The sequence below is a fragment of the Sceloporus occidentalis genome, unplaced genomic scaffold (assembly GCF_023333645.1).
Source record: "Sceloporus occidentalis isolate IW3139 unplaced genomic scaffold, rSceOcc1.0.p SCAF_3, whole genome shotgun sequence".
NCBI lineage: Eukaryota > Metazoa > Chordata > Lepidosauria > Squamata > Phrynosomatidae > Sceloporus > Sceloporus occidentalis.
Genome location: NW_028316983.1, coordinates 198,013,747 through 198,036,889, shown reverse-complemented (window position 1 = coordinate 198,036,889; position 23,143 = coordinate 198,013,747). Strand labels below are relative to the sequence as shown.

The window sequence follows — 23,143 nt, the reverse complement described above, 5'->3', positions numbered from 1 at the left end:
AAACAATGATTTCTTTAGAGAACTAAAAAGCACAAAATACATCATGCAAGCTTTTGAAGCTTCACTGGCTTCTTCATCCAGCAAAGATGTCAAAAATCATACATAATAATAATAATAACATTTATTTGTATCCCGCCCCTCTGAGAACAATTGGGATGGCTAACAAGTTAAAAATATACAACATATCAAATCCCTGGTACCCTCCCCCCCCTTAAAAAGGTATTAAATCTAACAAAGAATTAAAACCATACAGGTTAAAACTGACTGAAGGGTCAAACAACAAGACAATACAACAGAACAACAGAACAATAATCAATACAACAGTGATCAATAGGAGCAGCAGTATCTCTTTATGGGAGTTTCCTGAGGCCAAGAAAAGTGCTCATGTTAGTGTCAATCCTACATTTTGTCTCAGATTTTACTTCTGTTGTCACTTAAGATATTCTATAGGGAAACTATGGGGTTTTAAATTTGTTGACTCATAACTCTGTGATTCATTCAGTGAGTTTAGTTGGAACTACCAATAAATTCAGAAAAGAAAAGAAAGAGCCTTTCAGTTGATAAGGAAGAAATGCCAGCCGGGGGCATAAAAAGACTTCAAAAAAAAAAAAGAAGAAAAAAAAAAGATCCATTTTCCCTTTGTTAAATGAGGTATCCCTTTACATGTATATCCTGACTTTCATTCTTTATGGAACTCGGGGCTATATGTTTGGGATTCCTATATATGGAGCTCTGGTGGTGCAATGGTTAAATGCCTGTACTGCAGCCACTCACTCACAAACCACAAGGTAGTAAGTGCAATACCAACCAGGGGCTCTGGGTTGACTCAGCTTAGCATCCTTCTGTAGGTTGCTAAAATGAATACCCAGCTCGTTGGGGCAATTAGCTAACACTTTGTAAACTGCTTAGTATATTGGTAAGCGATATAGAAATATACTTGCTATTAATATTGTTATTGCTTCTACCTGACCCAAATGTCAGTCTCAGCCAGAGTAGAATCACTGAATCAATGAGACTTGCTATGTCAATACTTATGTAAATCCCATTGATACACTGTGTGTACTCTAGTTGGTACTAACTATTGGATTTAGGCTGATGTACATGCAATTGGTTTCCACTTTCACCCACACTTAGCTCCAAGAGATGGCTGTATCCTGGGCCTCTCAGCCTTGGTTTATTTATTGTTTGTTTTATATCTCACTTTTCTCCCAAAAATGGGACTTAAGAAGGTTTGCAACAAGATTAAAATAGATACAGATACACAGATCAAAAGGTTTAATAGTAAAACACAATTAAAGAAATTGTGCTATTGACTTACAATAGAATTTAAAGCAATTTAAAAGCCAGTTGGTTAAAAAGTAAGCCTTCACACAGCTGCCAAAGGTTCCCCTGAAAAGCAAGGTCTCTAGTTTGTTTTAGAGCCAAACCTTAGGATTCACCTAAGACTCACTAATTTCTATGGACCTAGATCCAATCGAATATATCATTTTAAAATCTTCCTATTTTTGCTGCCCATTGATACCCATTGTCTGAGACATCCAACCAACAGAATGTTCTTCAAAGAAAAAAAAATACAGCCAGAAGAAAGTCTTTTTGTGCTCTTCTACACTTAACAAACAGATGAATGTATATGATGATATTTGTACCAATGGTCTTTGGTCCAAGCAGGGCAGGGACCTCATGCTGCCAATGTGGAAAGAGCCCCAGCTTGTTAAGACCACCAGCCACTCTGGTATCTTTTTCCTTTGGATATACATATACATCAAGCCAAGATGATACAAACTGGACATCCATTTCAAAGTTAAAGTACAAAGGGGATGGCCATTTTAGATAGTACTGCATTGGAATTAAAAGGTGTGCCTTCTCCTACCAAATGAAAAGGTGACAATGTCTATGTGATTGTGACATCAACAAGTCATCTGGGGCAGTACAATTGGATGGCTCCGTGCCACCCATTTTTGCCCAATGTCTGTGCTGCAGCATCCCCATGCTGCAGCACAGACGCGCCACAAGAAAGAGTCCTCTAGACCAGCTTCTTTTTTGCAACACCGAAGCAGGAAGGGGGTGTGGCCATGACACCACTTCCTGATAGCAACGCCTGGTTGCTGTACAGTTGCGGCAGCATCATGGTGGCCCCCATATGGATGGGAGGCCTCCATGATGCCAGTGTCTGTATGTACTAGGGTTCGGGAGCATGAGGTTGCTGCTCGCTCCCGAACCCTAGTATCAGCAGCGCTACACTACTTTTGGCCCGTGTGTACCGGGCCATCTAAGAGTAAAATAATCCTGCCATGATGGCATCATTTTGGACTATAAAAGAGAAGATTTATAATAGTAGATTTGCCTCCCCTTAAAATAAGTATTTTTGATAAAAGCTATTGTTGGGTCATTCTTACAGATGACCCCTATATTACTGTATAGCTATATGGGGGAGGGGAATATTGACACTACACAGTGATAATTCTGTGATTCCACTTTAACTGACATTGCAACATCCTATGGAATCTTGAAATTTACAGTTTAGGGACAGGTATTTATAATTTTTAGCCAGGGAAATTCAGTACCTCATCAAACTACAAGCCTCAGGATTCCTTATCATAACAGAAAAAGTGGTATCATAATGCTATAACTATGTATTGTGAAAGAGCTCATATTGAGTAACATTACAATGTAACGAACAACTACACAGTCAGCTAGCTGTGTAGCATGGATGGGATCCTTGTCTGAATGTCATGAATGTATTCATGACAAGAAAGAGAAGAGAGGATTGAATCCTCTGAAACTCTGCAAGGCTGATTCCATGTTGAGAAGTAGCAGCTGCCTATCACCCTTTCTGCAATCAGCCAAATAGAAGGAGTAAGGCAGCAGGCCAGCAGCCATATCAGTCATGCCAATAGTCTTGCAGCACTAGAATGAACATCTGGCCATATTGCATAGACTTTAGGCATAGTTCCTACTTCAGGAGAATATTTTTATCTGTGACAAGTGGTGTATGAAAATATAGAACAAAGGATTAAATATGATCAGGTATCATTCTTCAGTGACCTCTATTACATCTTATAAACATGCTGGGACCCATTGTATTTACATTCAATAGAATCAAGCAGCATAGATTTTTCTGGTGAGGCTGCAGTTAGTAAGGGCAGGTTGAATAACTAAACAATCCATAATGGCAAGAAGAAGGACACATCCCTGTCAATTAAAAAGATTAACTTGTCAGGTGGAAATATAAGTAGAATTCTTCTTCTTGATATCCTACTTATTTGTTATATATACAGGGGATGTTCTCTTAGGAGGAGGGATATAAGATTTATGGACTAAATCTCAAATTTATGACTAAATCTAAGTAAAGGTTCATGAACATGGATTACTTCCTGGCATGTGGCATATATATCTAATGGACATCCTGGGATAGTATTTTCCAAAAGAATCTTTGCTCCCTCATTCAGCTCAATAAATACTGTAGTTTGGTTAGAGTCATTTGGAACTGTCCATCACACAAAACAGGGCTACACCAAATTTAGTTTAGGTTGTACTCATGAATGTTACATGAATAATGCAGGAAACAAAGGACAAGATTTAAGAGTGTCCACTCTAGCCCTTAACCCATAATGTGATGGTGTAGGTGAACAGAAAAGCTGACTACGGTAGTTCAGGGGGCCATGTTTGTTTGGCAGACAAACATGAAATATCCCCAAGTTTGCAACCCAAACCCTGAGTAATGAATTGTGCAGGATCATAGTTATGAGGAATCTGAGTAAGATCTAATTTTAAGTGAATATGGCTTTAGAAACATCCCAGCAGTGGTGCTATCACTGTCACTAAAGAAGTATATATGGACCCTGGATTTTGGGAAAAGGAGGGCTCAACCTGTATTAAAGTGCTTGGAAGTGATCTGTTTTAATCAAGGGTAGAGAAGAATCTAGGGGAAAATATTACATGCTTTATAATGTGGACAAACATTATGAACAGAGCAATTTTGTGTTAGATCAGATAAATTAAAATAGAGAATACCATTATCTATAAATGTTCTTTGTATGTTTGGAGCTGTCTGTGGACTATTTTGAAGAGGTAACCTATGCAGTAAAGTGAGAGTCTGCTTTTTAACTGTGAGATATATATTGAAGTTGCATACTTAGATATTTTATGTTGAAATTATATCAATTTCAATTGATATTTATAATAGTAATAATGAGGTGATTCTACATAGTATAGCATTCACAGCTCTAATAAATGATTTATGCTGAAATTCACCTTTCCTTATTACTACATCCTGTATGTCAACCATTCAAATCACCATTAATTAAACAAGTTATAAATGTAAATCATTAGTGTAATAAACTTTATAGAGCTGTAGTCTTTTAGGATCCTCCTTCATTTCTTTCTTCTTCATCTTTTAGACCCCTCTTTAATTAGCAACATCTTAAAATCAAGGCTCCAGCCCTGTTAATGTCTAGTAAGTCTAACAGCTTCATTTTAGTAAATTGCTAATGCAAGGAGTACTTTTGTGACACTTCCTCCTCCTTGAATCTGATACACAGTTTATGTTGTGTGATAGTTTAAGGATTTGAGGAATGACTTAGGGAGCTGGGGATGTTTAACCTGGAGAAGAGAAGTTGATAGAGTTGTGTGTGTGTGTGTGTGTGTGTGTGTGTGTGTACACACACACACACACACACACACACACTGTGTCACCCTGGAAAAGGAGGAGTGATTTGCATGTATATTGTTTTCTTGCTAATGGCAGGCCTCAGGGTGGGAGGATATGCAAAGGAGGATTAATGTCTGCTTGATTAGTGTTCCAGGCAAGCATTCTCTGAAGATGCCAGCCACAGATGCTGGTGAAACATCAGGAAGAAAACTCTTCTAGAACATGGCCACATAGCCCGAAAACCCCACAAAAACCCTATGGATGTCGGCCATGAAAGCCTTCGACTCCACAAAGAGATTCCATCTCAACATTAGGAGGATCTTCCTGACAGTAAGGGCTGTTCGACAGTGGAACACACTCCCTTGGAGTGTAGTGGAGTCTCCTTCCCTGGAGGTCTTTAAACAGAGGCTGGATGGACATGGTCAGGGATGCTTTGATTTAGAGTTCCTGCATGGCAGGGGGTTAGACTGGATAGCCCCTTCCTACTCTATTCTTCTATTATTCTATGATTCTATGATTTCTCAGTCATGAAGGCCACTAGAATACTTTGACAATGTACAATCATTATCATGGCAAAGAATGGCTACTCTCAGATTTAGCTGGTATGTAAATTTTAATTAGGGTAGTACGAGCAAGGTGATTCATGTACTGTAAGGCAAAAATCTAGACTACTATAACATGATCTACATGAGGCTTCCAATGAGGTTGCTTAACTCAATTAACTGTGCCAACTGCTTATTAGCTAATGAGGCATTTTGTGAAATGAGAAGCTGAGTAGCCAATCAAAGTTCATGGGTGGGAGCTATGTGGAGACAAAACTAATAACCAGAAGTCTGAGAGTAAATGAGTTGGAGAGGGCAGTCAGAAACAAAGTTATACCCAGCCAGATACAGAGAAGGTCCTGTCAGAAATAGAAATGGGATGAGTTAGAAATAGGTTCAATTAGGAGGAGAGGAATTGATAAAATATGAAAAGTGTTATGGGAGCTAAAAATGTGAAGAGAGTTCAACGGAAGTGTTATTTTCACTTGTCCAGTACAGTGTTCACCTTGAGGCTTGTCAGCCACATCCAAGGAGAAATTTTAAGGAGAAAAGGGCAAGGTGAGATATAGGAGACCAAGGGTGGGAACCATGGGACCAAGCTAGATAGGGGTTCTTTTACAAATATTCAAAGTATCATTGTTCTTGTTTCTGTCAACTCTCCATAAGGTTATGTGAGGCATCAGGTAAAGGTAAAGGTATCCATCTTTGACAAGGTTGTGTCCAATTGTATGGGGTAGTCCTCATCTCCGTTACTAAGCCAAAGAGCCAGTGTTGTCCAAAGACTACTCCGGTGGTCATGTGGCAAGCATGACTGCACAGAACACTGTTTACCTTTTCACTGAAGTAGTACCTATCTATCTACTTGCATTTGCATGCTTTCAAACTGCTAGGTTGGCAGAAGCTGGGACTAGTGATGGGAGCTCATCCCATTACATGGCAATTGGGCATCGAACTGCCAACCTGCCAATCTTGCAGTTAACAGAGTCAGCGTCTTAACCGCTTGAGCCACCACATCACCGTGAGGCACTACCTTTCTCTTTATAAGACTCCCAAGGGCACTAAGGAGTTTACTATTGCATGCTCTACTTATACTCTCTCTCTCTCTCTCTCTCTCTCTCTCTCTCTGTATGTATGAGTAGAGCTTTTTTGTACATGAGTACAGCATTTAGTAAACCATGTTTACCAGTCAAAACACTAGGGTTGTCAATATATATATATATATATATATATATATATATATATATATGGGGTTGTTTTATAGATAGATAGATAGATAGATAGATAGATAGATAGATAGATAGATAGAACAAGTGCAAGAAAATTGGAAGTTTGGGCAAATGCAACCTTAGTTTAGTTCAAATCATAAAGCAAAACCTAATTTCTGAAAGTGGGAATTATCCTGATTTGTTTGCTAAGATAAATAGCTAAATGCATAAAATCAATAATTTTGAAGCTAAATTTCAGTCACTGTTTGATATCACTGAGGCAACAGTACACCTCTTTGCTTTTGTTTGCTGTAATTTAATATAAGCAGGCACAGGCCACAAACAGTGTCAAACTATTACAAATTGCCCACGTGAAAAAGTTTTTTCTAATGTTTTTTAGTATTTTAATAATTACGGGTTGTTCATCCTGCCCCTGTTTTCTTGGTAAATACCAAGGACCAAAGAAAAGAGGGAGAAAGAAGAAAAATAAATACATTAACTAGTAATTACCACTGCCTTGCTTAAAATTATATTTCCCCAAGAAATTACTGATGCTTGGCTTTGGATAAGAGATATAAGTTTTAACAATAATTAGAATATTCATTAGAATTTTGAAATCTGGTGTATTAAAAAGAGAGAGAAAGTATGTGTACACTAACAGAGTTTCTAAAACACTGTAGGTTTCATAGCAGACTGTGTGTGTTTGTTAACGATCCATAAATGTTTGGATTTTCATCCTCACGTTTCACAGTGAGTTCAAGGCACGCAAAGATTTCATTATACTGCATGCCTTCTCCTGGGTTATTACTAACTTCCCATCAGTCTGGGCTTTTTACAGGTCCTTTTTTATTTCCTCAGTCATTTCACAGTCCAATCATTCCTTTTGGTCAGGTGGTCTATAACATTAGTTTACTGTCTGAAACATCTCCAGCCTCAAAGCACAGTGGTTCATCAGCATTGCCCATTCCTGCTCAGCCTCCTCTTAGAAAGACTAATAAATCCTCTTTCCCCAACAAGGCTGCACCCCCTCCACTCCCCATGGTTTTTTTTTTTTTTTATCAAACTTTCCTTTGATATTGAAATGTCAGCTTGATTCCTGTTACATCATAATGTATTTTCTTCTAAATTATTATATATAACCTCATCCCAGCACTATTTTACTTTCTTCTTTGGCAAGCCTTTCATTAGTATATTTGCACACTTTAATAACCTTCATGCTATTTTGCCCTAATATTAGTGTTCATCAGTCCTGATTCCCCTTTTATCTTCATTGCCATCCAAACCTTTATGTGTGCTCCTTTCATCTCTGTTTGGTCAGTGTGCTTTTCCTGACGTCACACAAATGTAAATTAAACTGAATCCCTCCTCAGAACTTTAATTGTTATTGTTATGGGGAGAGCATTCATACTGTTGAGCAATAACCTCGCAGTCCATCTTTCCTCTAATACTATTCTATTACCTTGATAAAGGAAGAAACCAAGAGAGGACCATGGGCATTATAGGGGACTCAGTGTCCCACTAAGCCAAGAGCCAGGTCAACAAATAAATAAAATATGGATGCCAAGGGATAATGCAGCACCTTTGTGACTGACAGTTAGTCTCAAAGGTCCTGAAACATCCCTTTGCATATTGGTATTACAGACTAATGTGGCTATGTCTCTAAATAAAATTGGTGTGGATACTGAAAAACTATCAGTTTCAAAACAGAGCTTGGAACATTAGGTTTGAACATTAAATTGATAATATTGAACATTAGAACTGAGGGAATTAATTCACTACTATAATCACTAATACTTTAAATAGTTTAATTAGTTATGTTTTTTAATTAATAAATCAATTCAGATGTTACTGTTGAGCACAACATGAAATTTACAGCGATTGGCATAGAGGCTGTCACTTGACCTTAGCTGAACACATTTTGTTATTGGCTCCTTCAAAAAAAGCTGTTCAGGGCCTTTTCAAGTAAAACTTCATATTCTCATGGACTAGAACACCGATAATTTGATTGTTTTTGTCTGGGAATGTTGGAAGTCTGACATGTCAGTGAACTGCCAGATTAGAAAAAAGCGCTACCAAACACGTCATCTCATTTTACAACTTCTTCAGTTTGTTATTCATCTGCCTCTCTATTTTCCAGTGCCACCAACATGTGCACTTCACTCACTCTTCAAATGCTTTATTTGTTAAAGGTTAATGAGGAATTATCTATTTCAGTTAAAAAGCACTGACCCATTGCAAGTTATAGTGATAAGTGGATAGCTACCAAGATTGGTCAGAAAATCAAATGTGGAAAATTCTTAATCTGAAATTTTTGAGCATCTCTGAATATGTGTGAACATTTTTTGCACAGCTGAATCACTGCATACTTTCTGCTTCCTGTTCCCAGTTAAGAAGGGCCATCTATAAAAGTCAGTAGCAGAGCATTCTTTTGCATTCAGAAACCAGGGATCTGAAATTCAATTTGTGACATATCCAATTCAAATGATCAGGTATCAAACAGGCCTACTTTCCTCTGCACTGATCTTACTTTAATTGCATAATTAAAGGGGGATGGATAAAGAAGAGGAGGTGGATAGAAACTACTATGGGAAGGGGAGGGAGAGAGAGAGAGAGAGAAGCCAAGAGAGGAAGAAATGAAGGAAGGACTGTTGGCTCTCTAAGTGCATGGCACCATGTGAACAAGGATATAGAGATTTATTGCAGCTCACCCCAAATAAACAACGGTTGTGTAATATTGGTTTGGACTTTTTTCATAATTAATAAATAAATAGAATCATAGAATCATAGAATCATAGAGTTGGAAGAGACCACAAGGGCCATCCAATCCAACTCCCTGCCATGCAGGAAATCCAAATCAAAGCATCCCCGACAGATGGCCATCCAGCCTCTGCTTAAAGACCTCCAAAGAAGGAGACTCCACTACACTCTGAGGGAGTTTGTTCCACTGTCGAACAGCCCTTACTGTCAGGAAGTTCCTCCTAATGTTGAGGTGGAATCTCTTTTCCTGCAGCTTGGATTCATTGTTCCTGGTCCTGTTCTCTGGAGCAGCAGAAAACAAGCTTGTTCCCTCCTCAATGTGACACCCCTTCAAATATTTAAACAGGGCTATCATATCACCTCTTAATTTTCTCTTCTCCAGGCTAAACATCCCCAGCTTCCTAAGTCGTTCCTCATAGGGCATGGTTTCCAGACCCTTCACCATTTTAGTCGCCCTCCTTTGGACACGCTCCAGTTTCTCCAGTTATAAAAAGGAGCCAACCCAACAGAAATACTCCCTTCCATATTGGCCCATGTGGGGAGGGAGATATCGGGTTATGAGACCTAAAATGCCTGACACTCTGAAAGCCCCTGGTTGCTTGACAGACTTGCTTATGTAAAGCAGAGAAATCAGTCTCTCATTCCATTGCAAGAGTTATTTTTTTCTTCTTGATCCTTCTTTTAAATTTTTTCCCAAGCTTAGCTGTTTTTTTATTCCACAAACTGAACTCTTCTGCTTTGACCAGGAGTCCAGAAAATTCTCTCTACCTCTCCCCCTCCCTGCTTCTTTCCAGGGGAATTGCAGAGACTAGCCTGAAAATGCTTCACATGGTTCACAGAAAATTGTATTTCCTATACAGAAAGAAAATAATGCTTTCTGTACAGAATATTGTGTTTACTTTACAAAAAGTGATAAAAATTGGTAGAGTAAATCTTAAAACTCTCATAAGTCCCATTCCCAACTTTATCAAGGGTTCTCAACACTCAAGAAACATGTTTTGACCTATTTAAAAAGAAGATTTCTGAATATTCTTGCCTACATGCATCTATTTACAATACAGGCTGAGTTTACCTTATCTGAAATGCTTGGGACCAGAAGTGTTTGGGAATTTGGAGGGGTTTTTCTTTTTCTTTTTGAATATTTGTATACACATAATGAGATCTCTTGGAGATGGTACCCAATCCATTAAATAATTTTGTGCTTGAAACAAAGTTTGTATGCATTGAACCATCAGAAAACAAAGGGGTTACTGTCAAAGCCATCCATGTGAACAATTATAGATTTTTGAATATCTAAGGAAGCCTCAATCTATATTTCCTTCTGCCATCAAATGGCATAAAACATAGAAGTGCCTCCAGACAAGAAAAATTCTTGTATAAAGTTTCAGATAAGGGCAGTCTAGGGAGTTATGATAATTTTAAAGGAATTTATGTTTTGTTCGGTATTTTTTTAAAAAAAACAACAACACATCCTTCTGTGTTTGCACCATCTGATATCTCTATCTCTGTCTGTCTTTCTATCTGCCAGCCTTTTCCACTTAATCATATTTTCCCTATAGTTACAAAACACTGCAAGTCACATAAGAGGATAATTAACCATTTTATCATTGAACTGGTTTTTATTTAAGCCAATATCTACATAAATGTTACTTACTTTCATGATTTACTACTTCTTTACTGGAATCAGGATTGATGCAAATGAGAAAAAAAAACCTTTTGAGAATTTCATACCACTTTGCTGGAATCAGGAATCATGCAAAGGAAATACTGAAAGCAGTGGAAACTGGGAAGAGTGGTGAGAACAGCACAATGCTCAGTAACACCAGGGTTACCAGGAGGCTGAATTAGTCAGGAAAGACTTTTGTTGGAAATCTTCATGGGTTTCTGCTAACTGGTATAGATTGTACTTGCCTAGATGGACCATTGGTTTGATGACATATCACAGCTTCTTCCATATAATTCAGACTAACTGTATTACATGAACATGTTTATATCAGAATATATATGAGCACATTTATATCAGAATAAATTAAATTCAAATCAGTGTAACTGAAAAGGTTTTCAGTCTAACATTCTGATCCTAAGTAACCAGGCTGAAGAAATTGCCCTCAAACACTATCAGAATGTTCCTCAGAGATGGCATAATGTCATGTTGTGTGAAGTTGCATTGGAAAAACAGGTTGTTCACTGTAGTACAAGGATTCATGCATAGGCCGAAACCAGGCTAAACATTTTCAGTGTATTAATTTAAATTTTATATGCCCTTGGTCCTTTTTGTACCATCCATTATGAATGCCTTAAGTAATAAAAAAAGTTTACTTTTCTCACTATTTTATCAGAAGTTCTGTTCCTATTGAGAGAATAAAATGATACTGTGTCCTAATTCATTAAAAAAAAAAAAACCTCCACTTCATTCTTTTGATGAGTCTCAAATTCTCCAATAACCTTGACAGCTGAACCAGTGTTCCATAACAACAAGCAGACCATTGATAAATAGCAACAAAACTATTAGCGGTAGAATTTATGAGATGAGTAATAGAGATGGTAAATTATAGGTTTACTGTTTGACAAACTACAGCTTGACGTATCTTTGCAAATGCATGTGTGTGCATCTCAGAGAGAGAGTTTCCATTATTCTGATCTGTTAACCTATTACATAGAAATAAATGCCATTGCTTTCCAAAGGATTGTCTTTTACAATATATTTTTAAGTGTTTGAGCTGAAGAACTCAAGACATAGCCATGTCAATCTGGAAATTTAGTATGCAAAGGGATCTTGTAGCACCTTAGAAGCTAACTGAAAGAAAGTAGCTGGTAGCATGACCTTTGGTAGAAGAATGACACACACACACACACAGCAGTAATGCTATCCATCAAGAAAGAATCCCAGAAGTAAAATACTATATGTTTTGAAGAGGCTGTCCATATCTTACCATTGAGCACAACATTATTAGGCTGTTATATTTACTAGAGAATGCCTCTTCTACAGAAAAAAAGGCAGCAAAAAATGGGGATAGTTATGTGTCTTTTCTGGTTAATTTCCACCCATCTTCTCCCTATTGCCAGTTGACAATCTAAGAAGGCTGCCCTTGATAACTAATTCACAACCTCTTGCTAAAGCTATTAATAAGCCTTCTATTATTATTTCCCCTCAGCCATCTACTCTAAAGAAGCTGTGGATGAAAGCTGAATTTAAAAAATGCTAACTAAAAATCCTATATCACATTAATGTGCATTCAAGCATGGCATCATGTCTGCCCATCTATATGAAACAACTTTTAAAAAGCAATAGCACTGGCTATTATATAACACATTAAACAAAACATAGTACTGTAATTATTAATAATCAGCATGGGTTTCTCAAAACAAGTCTTGCCAGGCTAATCTTATCTCTTGTTGTGATAGTCTCAGGCTTGGTAGATGAAGGGGGTGCTGTGGATGTAGTGTATCTTGATTTCAGTAAGACCTTTGAAAAGGTCCCCCATGATATCCTTGAAAAAAAGCTCATAAAATGTGATTTAGACAATATGATTGTCAGTTGGATTTGTAATTGCTTGACCAACAAAACCTAAAGAGCACTCAGCAACAGCTCCTCCTTATACTGAGAAATAAAAAGCATGGTGTCACTGTTTTGTGGATTTTAATATTTGCAAAAGATTAAGGAATCACAAAAAAAGTTGCAACTACCTGTTGCAAAACATTTTATTTCCAAGGGACACAGCCTTTCCAATGTGGCTATATTTCTAGTAAGGTTTAGGCATGGTCCAGCCATGCCTAAACCTTACGAAGTGCTACAGCTTCTGGATCTGTAGGCTTGACACCTTGATACCATGTGATTTAATTTAAAGGCCAATATCACTCTTAACTCCAGCACCACCCACTGGATTCCATGCTAAGAGGCTTGGAATTCTATAACTGCCATAGGATGCTGTTTGTTATTCCCATTAAAATGGAGATCACCTAGGAAAGTGGAAACCAAAATGAAGCTTTTTTAAAAACCTGTTTCCAATTTTATTAAATTTCTATTAATTTACTCCAGTTTTTTAGTATTTTTCTGGTGAAAACAGTGTTATTCATTTTCCCCCAGGGTTAAGAAAATATCCCCCCTCTCTTTCTGTGTTTGTGTGTATCCTTCTTTCCCTCTACCTTCTTCCACACCACACCACACACACACACACAAACACACACACAGATACTCACAGAGTTCTTCCCATCTTAGCTTAACTGGTGTTCTTTCTATTTGAATTTAATGAGAAGGATCTGAAAATATTTAGCCAATCAAAGTATCAGTTGCATAGAAAGGTTATTTTAAAATGAAAACATTATTATAGTGGAGAGTGACTGTCTTTTTAGAGGTAATTTGAATAGCAAAGCACCTTGAAACACTGACATTCAGATTATGGGCCTTAATCATGAAAGTGTTGTTTTACAACTTGTTATCGTATACAGTATATATTATTTTCCAGTATGAAGGACCAATTTTAATACAGCTTCCCAGTTTTCAAAATAAATATTAAATGAAAGTGCCTATCAAAGGAACCCAACCTTGCCTACTGTGCCACTGCATAAAAAAGAGATAATGTGAAATAAATCAGTACAAATGTACAACAAAGCAGTTCTGATTTGGGCAGAAAATTTCAAGTATGTGCATTTTCCAGCTCAAAGATTCTATAATTATTTATATAGTCATATATTCTCTCCCCTGATCCTAGTTCTTGTTGTTGCCACTGTTATTATGGGGTTTGTCTTTTCCTCCCTCTGAGCTTGCCTAAAGTCACTCAGTGGGTTTCCATGTCCAAGCAGAGATTCAAATCCTCAACTCTAGTGTTGTAGTCCAATGCTCAAGCCACTACACCACACTGGCTCTCCCCCTTGATAGTACCAGCAACTTTGTTTTGCTTAAGGTTTTTTTTTTCAGGCAAAGAGTAATGTAGACCTCAGACAGTGCAGAACCAGAAAACCAAAATAGTTGAGCATTGTTGAGTACAAGACAAAATTCTTGCAAATATAGAACTCAGGCTCCTGACTAGACTTAATAAATATACATATGTGAATACTGCTGATATCATGGGTCCACTCTAATTGGAACTAATAATAGAATTCAAGACTTGAAGTTTTTAATAGTTCTGTGCAAAGGACCCCCAGTTCTGTTCTTAACCCAATTCAGTGATTTGTATTTAACATTGATTTAGGAGATTACTGCACATGAAATCCACCCCAGGTTATACATGGGTTGTAACCATCAGTGACAGATCTTATCACATTGCCATATGCCTGAACAGTAGGCAGTCCATATCTAATCTGAGCCTCTCTAGCACCTTTTCAAGAACGGGATTTTCCTATTCTTAAAAAGGTGCCAGAGAAGTCTGGGTTGGATACAGGCTACCTACTGCCTGGGCATGGGGAAATGGGATAAGATCCATCACTGACAGTTACAACCCCTGTTAACCCGAGCAGATTTTGCATGTGATAATCTCCTTAGGTGGGGTTGATTCAGATCAGATCCAGCCCATTGTGGATCCAAATATTTATAGCTCCCATTCATTTTCATTAGAAAATAAAAATGACTGCAAACTTCAAAAATATTTTTAATGGACATGAAATATGGAAGTCTGGTAGCCCCCTCAGAAGGACCTAAATTTTTCAGATTCAGACAGATAGGTCTGCTTTGCTTTGCCTTGCTTTTTTACTTTGCTTTCTTCTGTGTTTTTTTTTAATGTACCATTCCAAGAACTACAACAGAAAATACTCAAATCTCCCAATTCATTTGCCCTGTCTGGAGGAGCCCAATAATGGATCCCTGCCCAAGAGTGGTGCTGAAGAGTCCTTCTGAGATTTGGTAGCACATCAAACCTGTCAAAGAAAAAAGCCCAGTTCTTTTCCTCTCATCCCCATCACTATTCTAGTGTTTTCCTTAAATGATATTGTCTTTGCATGCCAAGGAGACACTATATATATATATATTTATATATATTGTGCGGATCACCAAATCAGTCCAAGCCAGTTCAGAATAGTCAAAATGTGAGCTGGACTGATCATCCAACTGGACCTCATTTACATTCGTTAAATCGACCCAATTAGTTTTGGGATTTGGCTGAACTGGATTCACATCTCTACTTTTTAGTTTACAAACAGGCAAGCAATGAGAGATATAGTTGTAAAACAATGCAAGGTGTAAAGCAGGTGAACAGAAATAACCACTCTCATAATATTCAAATTAAGGGTCAGTCAATCAACTTTACTGGCAGAAGATTCAGAACAGACATAGGAATACAGTCATGCCTCCACATTTGCAGCTTTGACTTTTGGGGATTTGACTACTTGCTGTTTTGATCAATATGTTCTATCTAGAAATCTCTAGGTCCTCCATCATGATTCTGCTTTAATCTGATCATAGAGTTTTGCTGGAAAACATAGAAGTTTCTAGAGAAAACACCTCTCTAGGCATTTGTAGGGCCTCCAGCATGATTCTATAATCAACATGTGTCAGATATTGACCATAGAATTTCACTGGATGACCTGGAGATGTGTTCTCTCAGGTAAAAATATCAGTGGTTTTTTATTTGTGGTTTTTCCACATTCACGGGGAGTTCTGTTACGCTAACCTCAGTGAATGTGGAGGGACCACTGTATTTCTTCTAATTAAGTAATTATTTTCACAAAACACATAATTAATTTGAGGAATCTGCTGCCACAGAATGTAGCTTTCAATGCTAGATGGCTTTTAAAAAGGTCTAGATATATAATCATCATCATTATTCATATAATCATAAATAAATGTACATGGCATTTCACAGGATAAAACAATAAAAGAGACTAACAGCCAGGTCAAATGCATACAGGATAATTCTGTCTGTGATTTCTAGTCATGGTGAATATCAGTTGTTGCGAAGGAACTGGAAGAGAGTTCTTTTTTTGCAAAGGAGGGGGGTCCAGAAGCTTCGTATTGTAGACTAGCTGGATCTTTGACTTGGTGTAGCTGACTCTTCTTCTAAGGGACTACAATTTCCATTGGCACTAACTAAGCAGCTTTAATGGTGTGATAAATAGGACAAATGGTAATGCTGAAGTTCATCTAAAATTAAAGATGGCAAGAATGACCACCTTAAACTGAATAGCATTGAATAATTTTGTGTGGATATTAAAATTGTGCCCATTGCTTTCCCATGAAGATGGGAAGATTTCCTATGATGATTTTGTGTAAAAGAAAAAGTAACATTTACGGAGTGTGTGAAATATATCTTGATAGACAACCCAAAGCCACTTTTTAAAAGTATTTTGATGATTGCAGGATCAACTGTAAGATCCTTTGCCGCAAGGCCACAGAATCCACTTTTGGTGGATCCACGTCTGCTGGTGACATAAGCAGTCATACGTTGTCTTATGTATGCAGAGTGACATTTTTGGACCATTTGGAACAGAGGTATCCAGCTGATAGTGGCAGGAGCAGGGTCTTGCATGCAAAGCCATTGTCCATATGTAAAAATGCACTAGAGTTTTGCGTCAATGTACATTGCACAATGCCTCTGTCTACTGCGTATTTTTCATTGTGCATTTTGCAATGGGGTGACAGTTATGTGCATTCACTGCTTCACTGTGGTAGTGTTCAGTTCAGTTCAGGATTGTGTAGTAGTACCAGAAGAGTGCAACCCTGCTGGCAGATATTTAGTCTATGCTGACACAATTTAAGATTTCAGCTGCTCCTCCTGCAGCTGTTTAATCTTGTAATGGAAGTTAGTGCTGTGCCTCATCTTTTCACCAGCAGAGTTCTACTACAACTCAGAGGAACTACAAGAAAAGCACCAATAAAACCTGGAGAGGATTTGTGGCCCGCACAGCAGCCATCCACCAGCCAACTCTTCATGGCTGTTAGCAATTACCAAGTGCTCCTTCTCTGGTGTCATTTCACCACCATTTTCTCTTCCTTTCTTGCATCATCCTAGCTTGAAAATATCACAACACCATAGTGTGAGGATTAAGTGATTTGTCTGGTAACACCCAAGACAGAGAGAAATAACAGCAAGAGTAAATTGTTTTGTTAACATCAATCATTTTAATGAGTACTGTAACATGAAATTGTTAGAGTAATTGTTAGCAACATTTGCTACATATCTGTTACTTTTAAATAAAAAAAAATCAGTATTCAAATTATAAATTATAGAAATTCAAATTCAAATTATAGAAAATGTCCAACAGTCAAACTTTCCCTCCCCACAAAGTACCTTTAATCAGTATCATATTAAATAATGTGATACATTATCTTCACAACAACATTATAGCAATTAAAATAATTACCTTTAAAATTAGTGTTGAAAACTATAATGGGGCATGTGAAATAAACTGGATTTCTTTAAAATGAAATTGAATCTTTACCGATATAGAACTTAACACTGCAAAGATAATTGAAAACACTGGAACAACTTCTGGTATTTTATTTCAATATCCTTCCCAAAATCTCTGTGCATAGGGAGGTATTCCAAAGTTATTCCTTGGCTGGATAGAAGTTTTGGCTACCCATTACTCTGATCGATGCAATTTGCCCCTCTGAAGTTCACATTTGTTGTACTGTTTAAAAATGGAGCCTCCTTTATTGTCAATCAAATTCACTTCCGCTTTCGTCAAAGGTGACATATCCTACAACCATTGGCCAACTGAATGGGCGCTTTCTCCCCTCCTTTTTAAAAAAACAACTGGCGGCAGTGTGCGCATATTCTGTCAACTTGTCAAATTTAATAACCTCCAGGTGTGTGTGTGCATTTGGGTCATTGCAGATTATGACAACCCTAAAACGACCCCATCCTGGGGTTTTCATGGCAAGACTGGTTCCGAGGAGATTTGCCATTGCCTTGGCTGAGAGAGTGGGACTCCCCCAAAGTCATGGGTTTCCACAACCTTCCCTCTGAATGCCAGCTTTTAGCTTCCCCTTTGCTTTCAGCCCAGCATGTCCTCCTCTTTGGAACCTCTTCCCTTCCCTTCGCTTCCAGCCCAATGCCACCTCCGAAGCCCTTGCCTCCCCCCCCCCAGATGCCAGCTTCGTCCCTTCCCTTCCCTTCCAGCCTGATGCCATCTCTGAATCCCCCCCCCTCGGATGTCAGCCTCTTCCCTTCCCTTCGCTTTCAGTCAAATGCCACCTTCAAAGCCCTTGCTTCCTCCCTGGATGCCATCCTCTTCCCTTCCCTTCCAGCCCAAAGCATGCACATAATCTGTCACAACAACAACAACAACAACAACAACAACAACAACAATACTTCACCTCAGAATTCCATCTCTGCATCCTCTTTCTTTGCTTTCCCTCCAATTGCCACCCTAGAATGTCATCTCTCCTTACATACACATATGTAGCAAAAGCATTCACACATTGTAGCAAAAGCATTCACTTGTATCAATTTGCCACATTTAAAAGGGAACACAAAGCAGTCACATATTCTGTCACACACACACACAAACAAGCTGAAGTTGATAGCAGTTAACAACAACAAATAAATATTTGTAAAAGATAATTAGTTGTTTCTGATAGGTAATTGCAACATGTAATTAGTTGTTAGTAACTAGATGTTTCCAAGATGTTTCCAAGCTCTGGTCCTGATGTCTACAACAAACCTAACATGAGCATAAGCTGCTCTACCAAAACCTCACATGAGTAGACTTAATATTAACATTCATGGGTGCACCTGAGTGCATACAGATTATAGTGACAGCATATAGACTAAACGTTTTTTAAATGATGTGACTGTGAAAGCAGCTGAATTTTGAAAACTGTGAAATGTTATTTCCTATTTACTTTCCAATAATTTTGTAAGTTATTTTGCATATATGCATCTGAATTCACTGTCATCTTTTGAACTAATCTGTCACAGCAAAATAGTTTACAAGAGATTTTTCATTTTAAAAAATGGTTATATGAGAGCAGAAACTTGGTACATCATTTTAATTACTCTGCTAACATTTATTAATAGTCTTTGCATGTAAGGTATGTACTCTTACCACACTGTTGCAGTTACCTTGCTGTAGCAGATAAATATGTCATATGTACCACAGTGATTTAAAATGGAAGGACTGGAATTGATCCATTATTTTGGCCTCATGCTTTGTGAAGCATTATGACAGACCCATACAGTTTACCATTTCAGATGCACATCAATTGGACTTTAACTTCTGCAGCAGTGTGGATCTTCACGTTTGTTTCCATGTCCTTCATATTTGTAATGGTGGATTGCCAAGAAGATGCTTTGCCAGAACGGATTAAAGAAAAAAAGCAAAAAGCTTAAGTTAGTCATATGCTCCCATCCAAAACAATCAGAACAGGAGCCAATTTAGTGCACATAAGTTACCTTGGAAGGATTAATTTATGCTGTTGAGCCTCATAATATGTGTAACCAACAAGAAGCTGTCTGGAGAGAGGGATTTTTGCAAATCTTTCTGCTAGATCAATGAGCCAAATGCAAAATCTAGCAACCAGGGGCATCATGTAGATTTGCGATGCTCCCTAGGGCAGCTGGGGTCCAGCGACCAATGAGTGGATTACACTGATCCATAAATGCAGTTTTTCATCTGTAACAGTTATAATATAAATGCTATTATTCATATTGCATAACTGGGAGAGAACAACAGACAATGAATATTGCTTTCCTTTTTTTAAAAAGTGAGAGTAGAGAATTTTCAGAGGATGATGGCAGACTTCTGTTGTTGTTGTTGTTGTGTGCCTTCAAGTTGTTTCTGACTTATGACGACCCTAAAGTAGACCTATCATGGGGTTTTCTTATGTTTGACCTATGCTGATTCACCAACTCAAATATCCTCATATGCTGATTCTCAGTTCTTATCACTAAGATTTTGTTAATTTTCACTGGACTGGGATGTAAAATGTAGTGCAGCACACCTCTGCATGGCCAGTTATACCTTCAGTCCCAAAGTCAGTACAGAATCCTTTCTCTTAGGCTGCTGCTACACTGCAGAATTAATGCAGTTTGACATTGCTTTAATGGCCATGGATCAATGCTATGGTGTCCTGGGATTTGTAGTGTGTTGTGACACCCGAGCTCTTTGTCACAGAAGGCTAAATATCTCACAGAATTACCCAGAATTCCATATCATTGTGCCACGGTAGTTAAATCAGGGTCAAACTGCATTAATTTTGCAGTTTAGATGCAGCCTTTGGCAAACAGAGGAAGACACCAAGGCAGTCTCACCACTCTTGGTAGGCTTATTGAAACTGGCTAGAATGGTCCCTCTATTTATAGCCAACAGTACCCCATCTCATTTTTCTCTTTGAATCATTGTCCCATCCTCCCACCTCTGCTTCAGTGTGGCTTTAGCAGTCCCTTCTGGGCCAGGTAGGAATTTTCTCCCCTTTCTAAAGGTTTTTCGCTTATCTCACACTGTTGTTTGGGGACTTGGAAAACTGACTCAGGTGTGGACTTTGTGGACTTAATAGGCAGTCAATTGCGGTTGATGGCGGATAATTAGCTGTCTGGTGAACATCTTGGCACCCTCTTTGGGTGAAGGTTAGGCCTCTTAAACTTTCTCTCAAGGTCATGTGAATAGGGAGATGGTGAGATACCTTCCTTAGGGCTAGGCTGGGATATAATTCTCACTCAAGTAATGTGAGTTGAGGGAGGAAGTCTCAGCTTAACATTCCAGTCTCAGCTTAACATTCCAGATGCGATCTGGTTGAGGAATAACCCAATTATGGGTGTTTTTTTCTTGGAGTTAAAGTGTTTTGCCCAGAGGAAGCTGAGGAGGAGGTCTGAGGAATAGACCACCTGCTTCAGCTGCTCCTGCACCAGGTTAATCCCTTCAAATTCTGCAAATTTTGAAAAACAGTTAAATAGTTTAATTCAAATAAAAGTGGCCCATTTTTACAACCCATGTTATGTGTCTGGTCTCATTATTTCAAGTTGGTCAGCAATAGCTCAAATAGAGTTTTGAACTGAAACTCTACTCTTTTGTTTGTCTATCCATCTGAAACATCTCAGGCATGAGAAACAACAGGGATCACTGATGAAAGTTGCATCCTTTAACCCAGTCCATCAGAGCATAGCAAAGTTGACACATGTAACTGGTAGTGTAATTTCTACATTAGCTCTTTCTAGGGATTAGCAAAGCACTATAAATCTTTTATTATCCTTTCCTGTGTGGATATAGTGCAGTCCAGAATATAGCTTAGATTAACATATGTTTTACACAGGATTAAGGATGCTTTAGAGCTTCTTCAGTCTCCCCCCCCCCCCAGTTACTTTTAGTAGCAATGAAAAAGAAATTGTGTGAAGTTAAACTGTACCTTCCTCTTTAGTTTCTTAGACACAGCTTTAGTTTCTAAATCTAATGCAAAGATCCAGCTGTTTACTACTGTAATCATATTAGTCCTTGTGATTTTGTCTTCTTTCTCTTCTTTAAAACAAAATCTAGATCTATACAATGTATTTCATATTAATTTTTTCCACTGTCAATATTTCACACAAATGCAGTGCCTACAAAAGCTCCATGGCAAAGAAGAGAAAAGCTGAAGAGCAGCTTTGGGGAGTTCCAGTGAACAAAAGGAAGTCTCTATTAATGAAACCACGCCATTACAGCCCCAGTCTGGAAGGCAAGGGGAAAAATGAGGAGAAGACAGAACTGCAGCACAAAAGCAACATTGGCCAAACAGGTATCAAGGATTATTGGTTCCAAATGAATGCAAGTCTAATGCTCTCAGTGGGAAAAGTGTGTGTGTGTGTGTGTGTGTGTGTAAGGGAAATAATCGTGTTACTTGTGAGGAAGGGTGATTTTTTAAAACTTTTGTGTGATTGCTGAGACTAACAAATACATGTGATTAATATGAGGGACTTTCAGCCATACAAATGTCCAGTTAATTGTATCTGGAGAAAGTCCTAGACAGCAGGAAGGTCTCTCAGGAATCTTCAAACCAGGGCAGACTGAAATAGGAAGACACTGTCTTTCAGACAGCCTGGACCAAAGTTGAGGCTTTTTAGGTACCAATTCAAAATCAGTAGTTTAGTAGATTGTTAGTCAATGCACTTGTTATATAACATGGGAGTCATATTCTCCTTGTAGCCAAATAATCCCTTAATTAACTCATGTATCACGTTGGCCAAGTTTGGTGTTTCCGGGACCAGGAACAATTTGTGCACTAGCTTAGCTGTGCAAAGGCATTCCTAGCTGCCACAGAAACCTGGATATCCAGGGCCAGGGAAGAAACTGAAACTGAAGCCTGAGTCTTCAAGGGGACTGTAACTCCATCCAAGACAGGTTGAATCTGTTCCATTCCTTACCTTTTTACTGACCGGAGCATCTCTGTGTCCTGTGACTTAAGCTTCAACATGTTCTACCTCCAGTCCATTACTGACATGAAACACTGATTTAGAACTGGAAACAGTTATTTGTATTTAGATGGATTTATTTGTGCAGACTGCCTTCTGCTTGTTGGTAGCACAGGCAAAGACAGAGGCCTTGAAAATTGACACATGAGCAAATCACATCCTTTTCTTCTTGCTATATTCAACCCTTTAGTACTGCTGTCCTGTGATAGCTCAATAATTTAATCATGGAAGAATAGAGGAGAGGATACTGACAAACACTTGAGTCTCAATTGTATGGACTGCTCCAGGCCACAGAACTGGGAATAGTATCACATCACTGGAGAGAAGGTTTGATGACTGTAGCTCTGTTCAGCCTTTAGCTCTCTATATGCAGGCCAACATGTGCAGAATCAATGATAACAGCATCACCACACTGTCCAAATGAACAGTCCTTTATGAACGAGTCTACCAGTCACCTGGGACAGCTAGTCTTAACACTTTTGCCTGATGAAAAAGCCAGTGGAGCTTCAAAAGCTTGCATAATATATTTTGGGCATTTTAGTTGTTCAAATAAAGGTATCACTGATTTGTGGCTTTTGGATATTATTTTCCAGTGTTCATGAAGTCTAGAGCTGAGCAGGTAACACGCCAGAGGCACAGACAATGGTGCAGCTCTCCTTTTTTATCTCA

At 38.3% G+C, this 23,143-nt stretch overlaps 1 protein-coding gene across 10 annotated transcripts in view; it reads left to right on the top strand.

The window, feature by feature from the left end:
• ST18 (ST18 C2H2C-type zinc finger transcription factor) overlaps positions 1 to 23,143 on the top strand; it is a 291,729-nt gene that overhangs the window by 200,235 nt on the left and 68,351 nt on the right. For all 10 annotated transcript variants that reach the window (XM_089517297.1, XM_089517296.1, XM_089517295.1 and 7 more), the window contains one exon: positions 21,623 to 21,801. In XM_089517297.1, the coding sequence (XP_089373423.1) occupies positions 21,623 to 21,801 (179 nt within the window). The remainder of the gene's footprint in view (positions 1 to 21,622; positions 21,802 to 23,143) is intronic.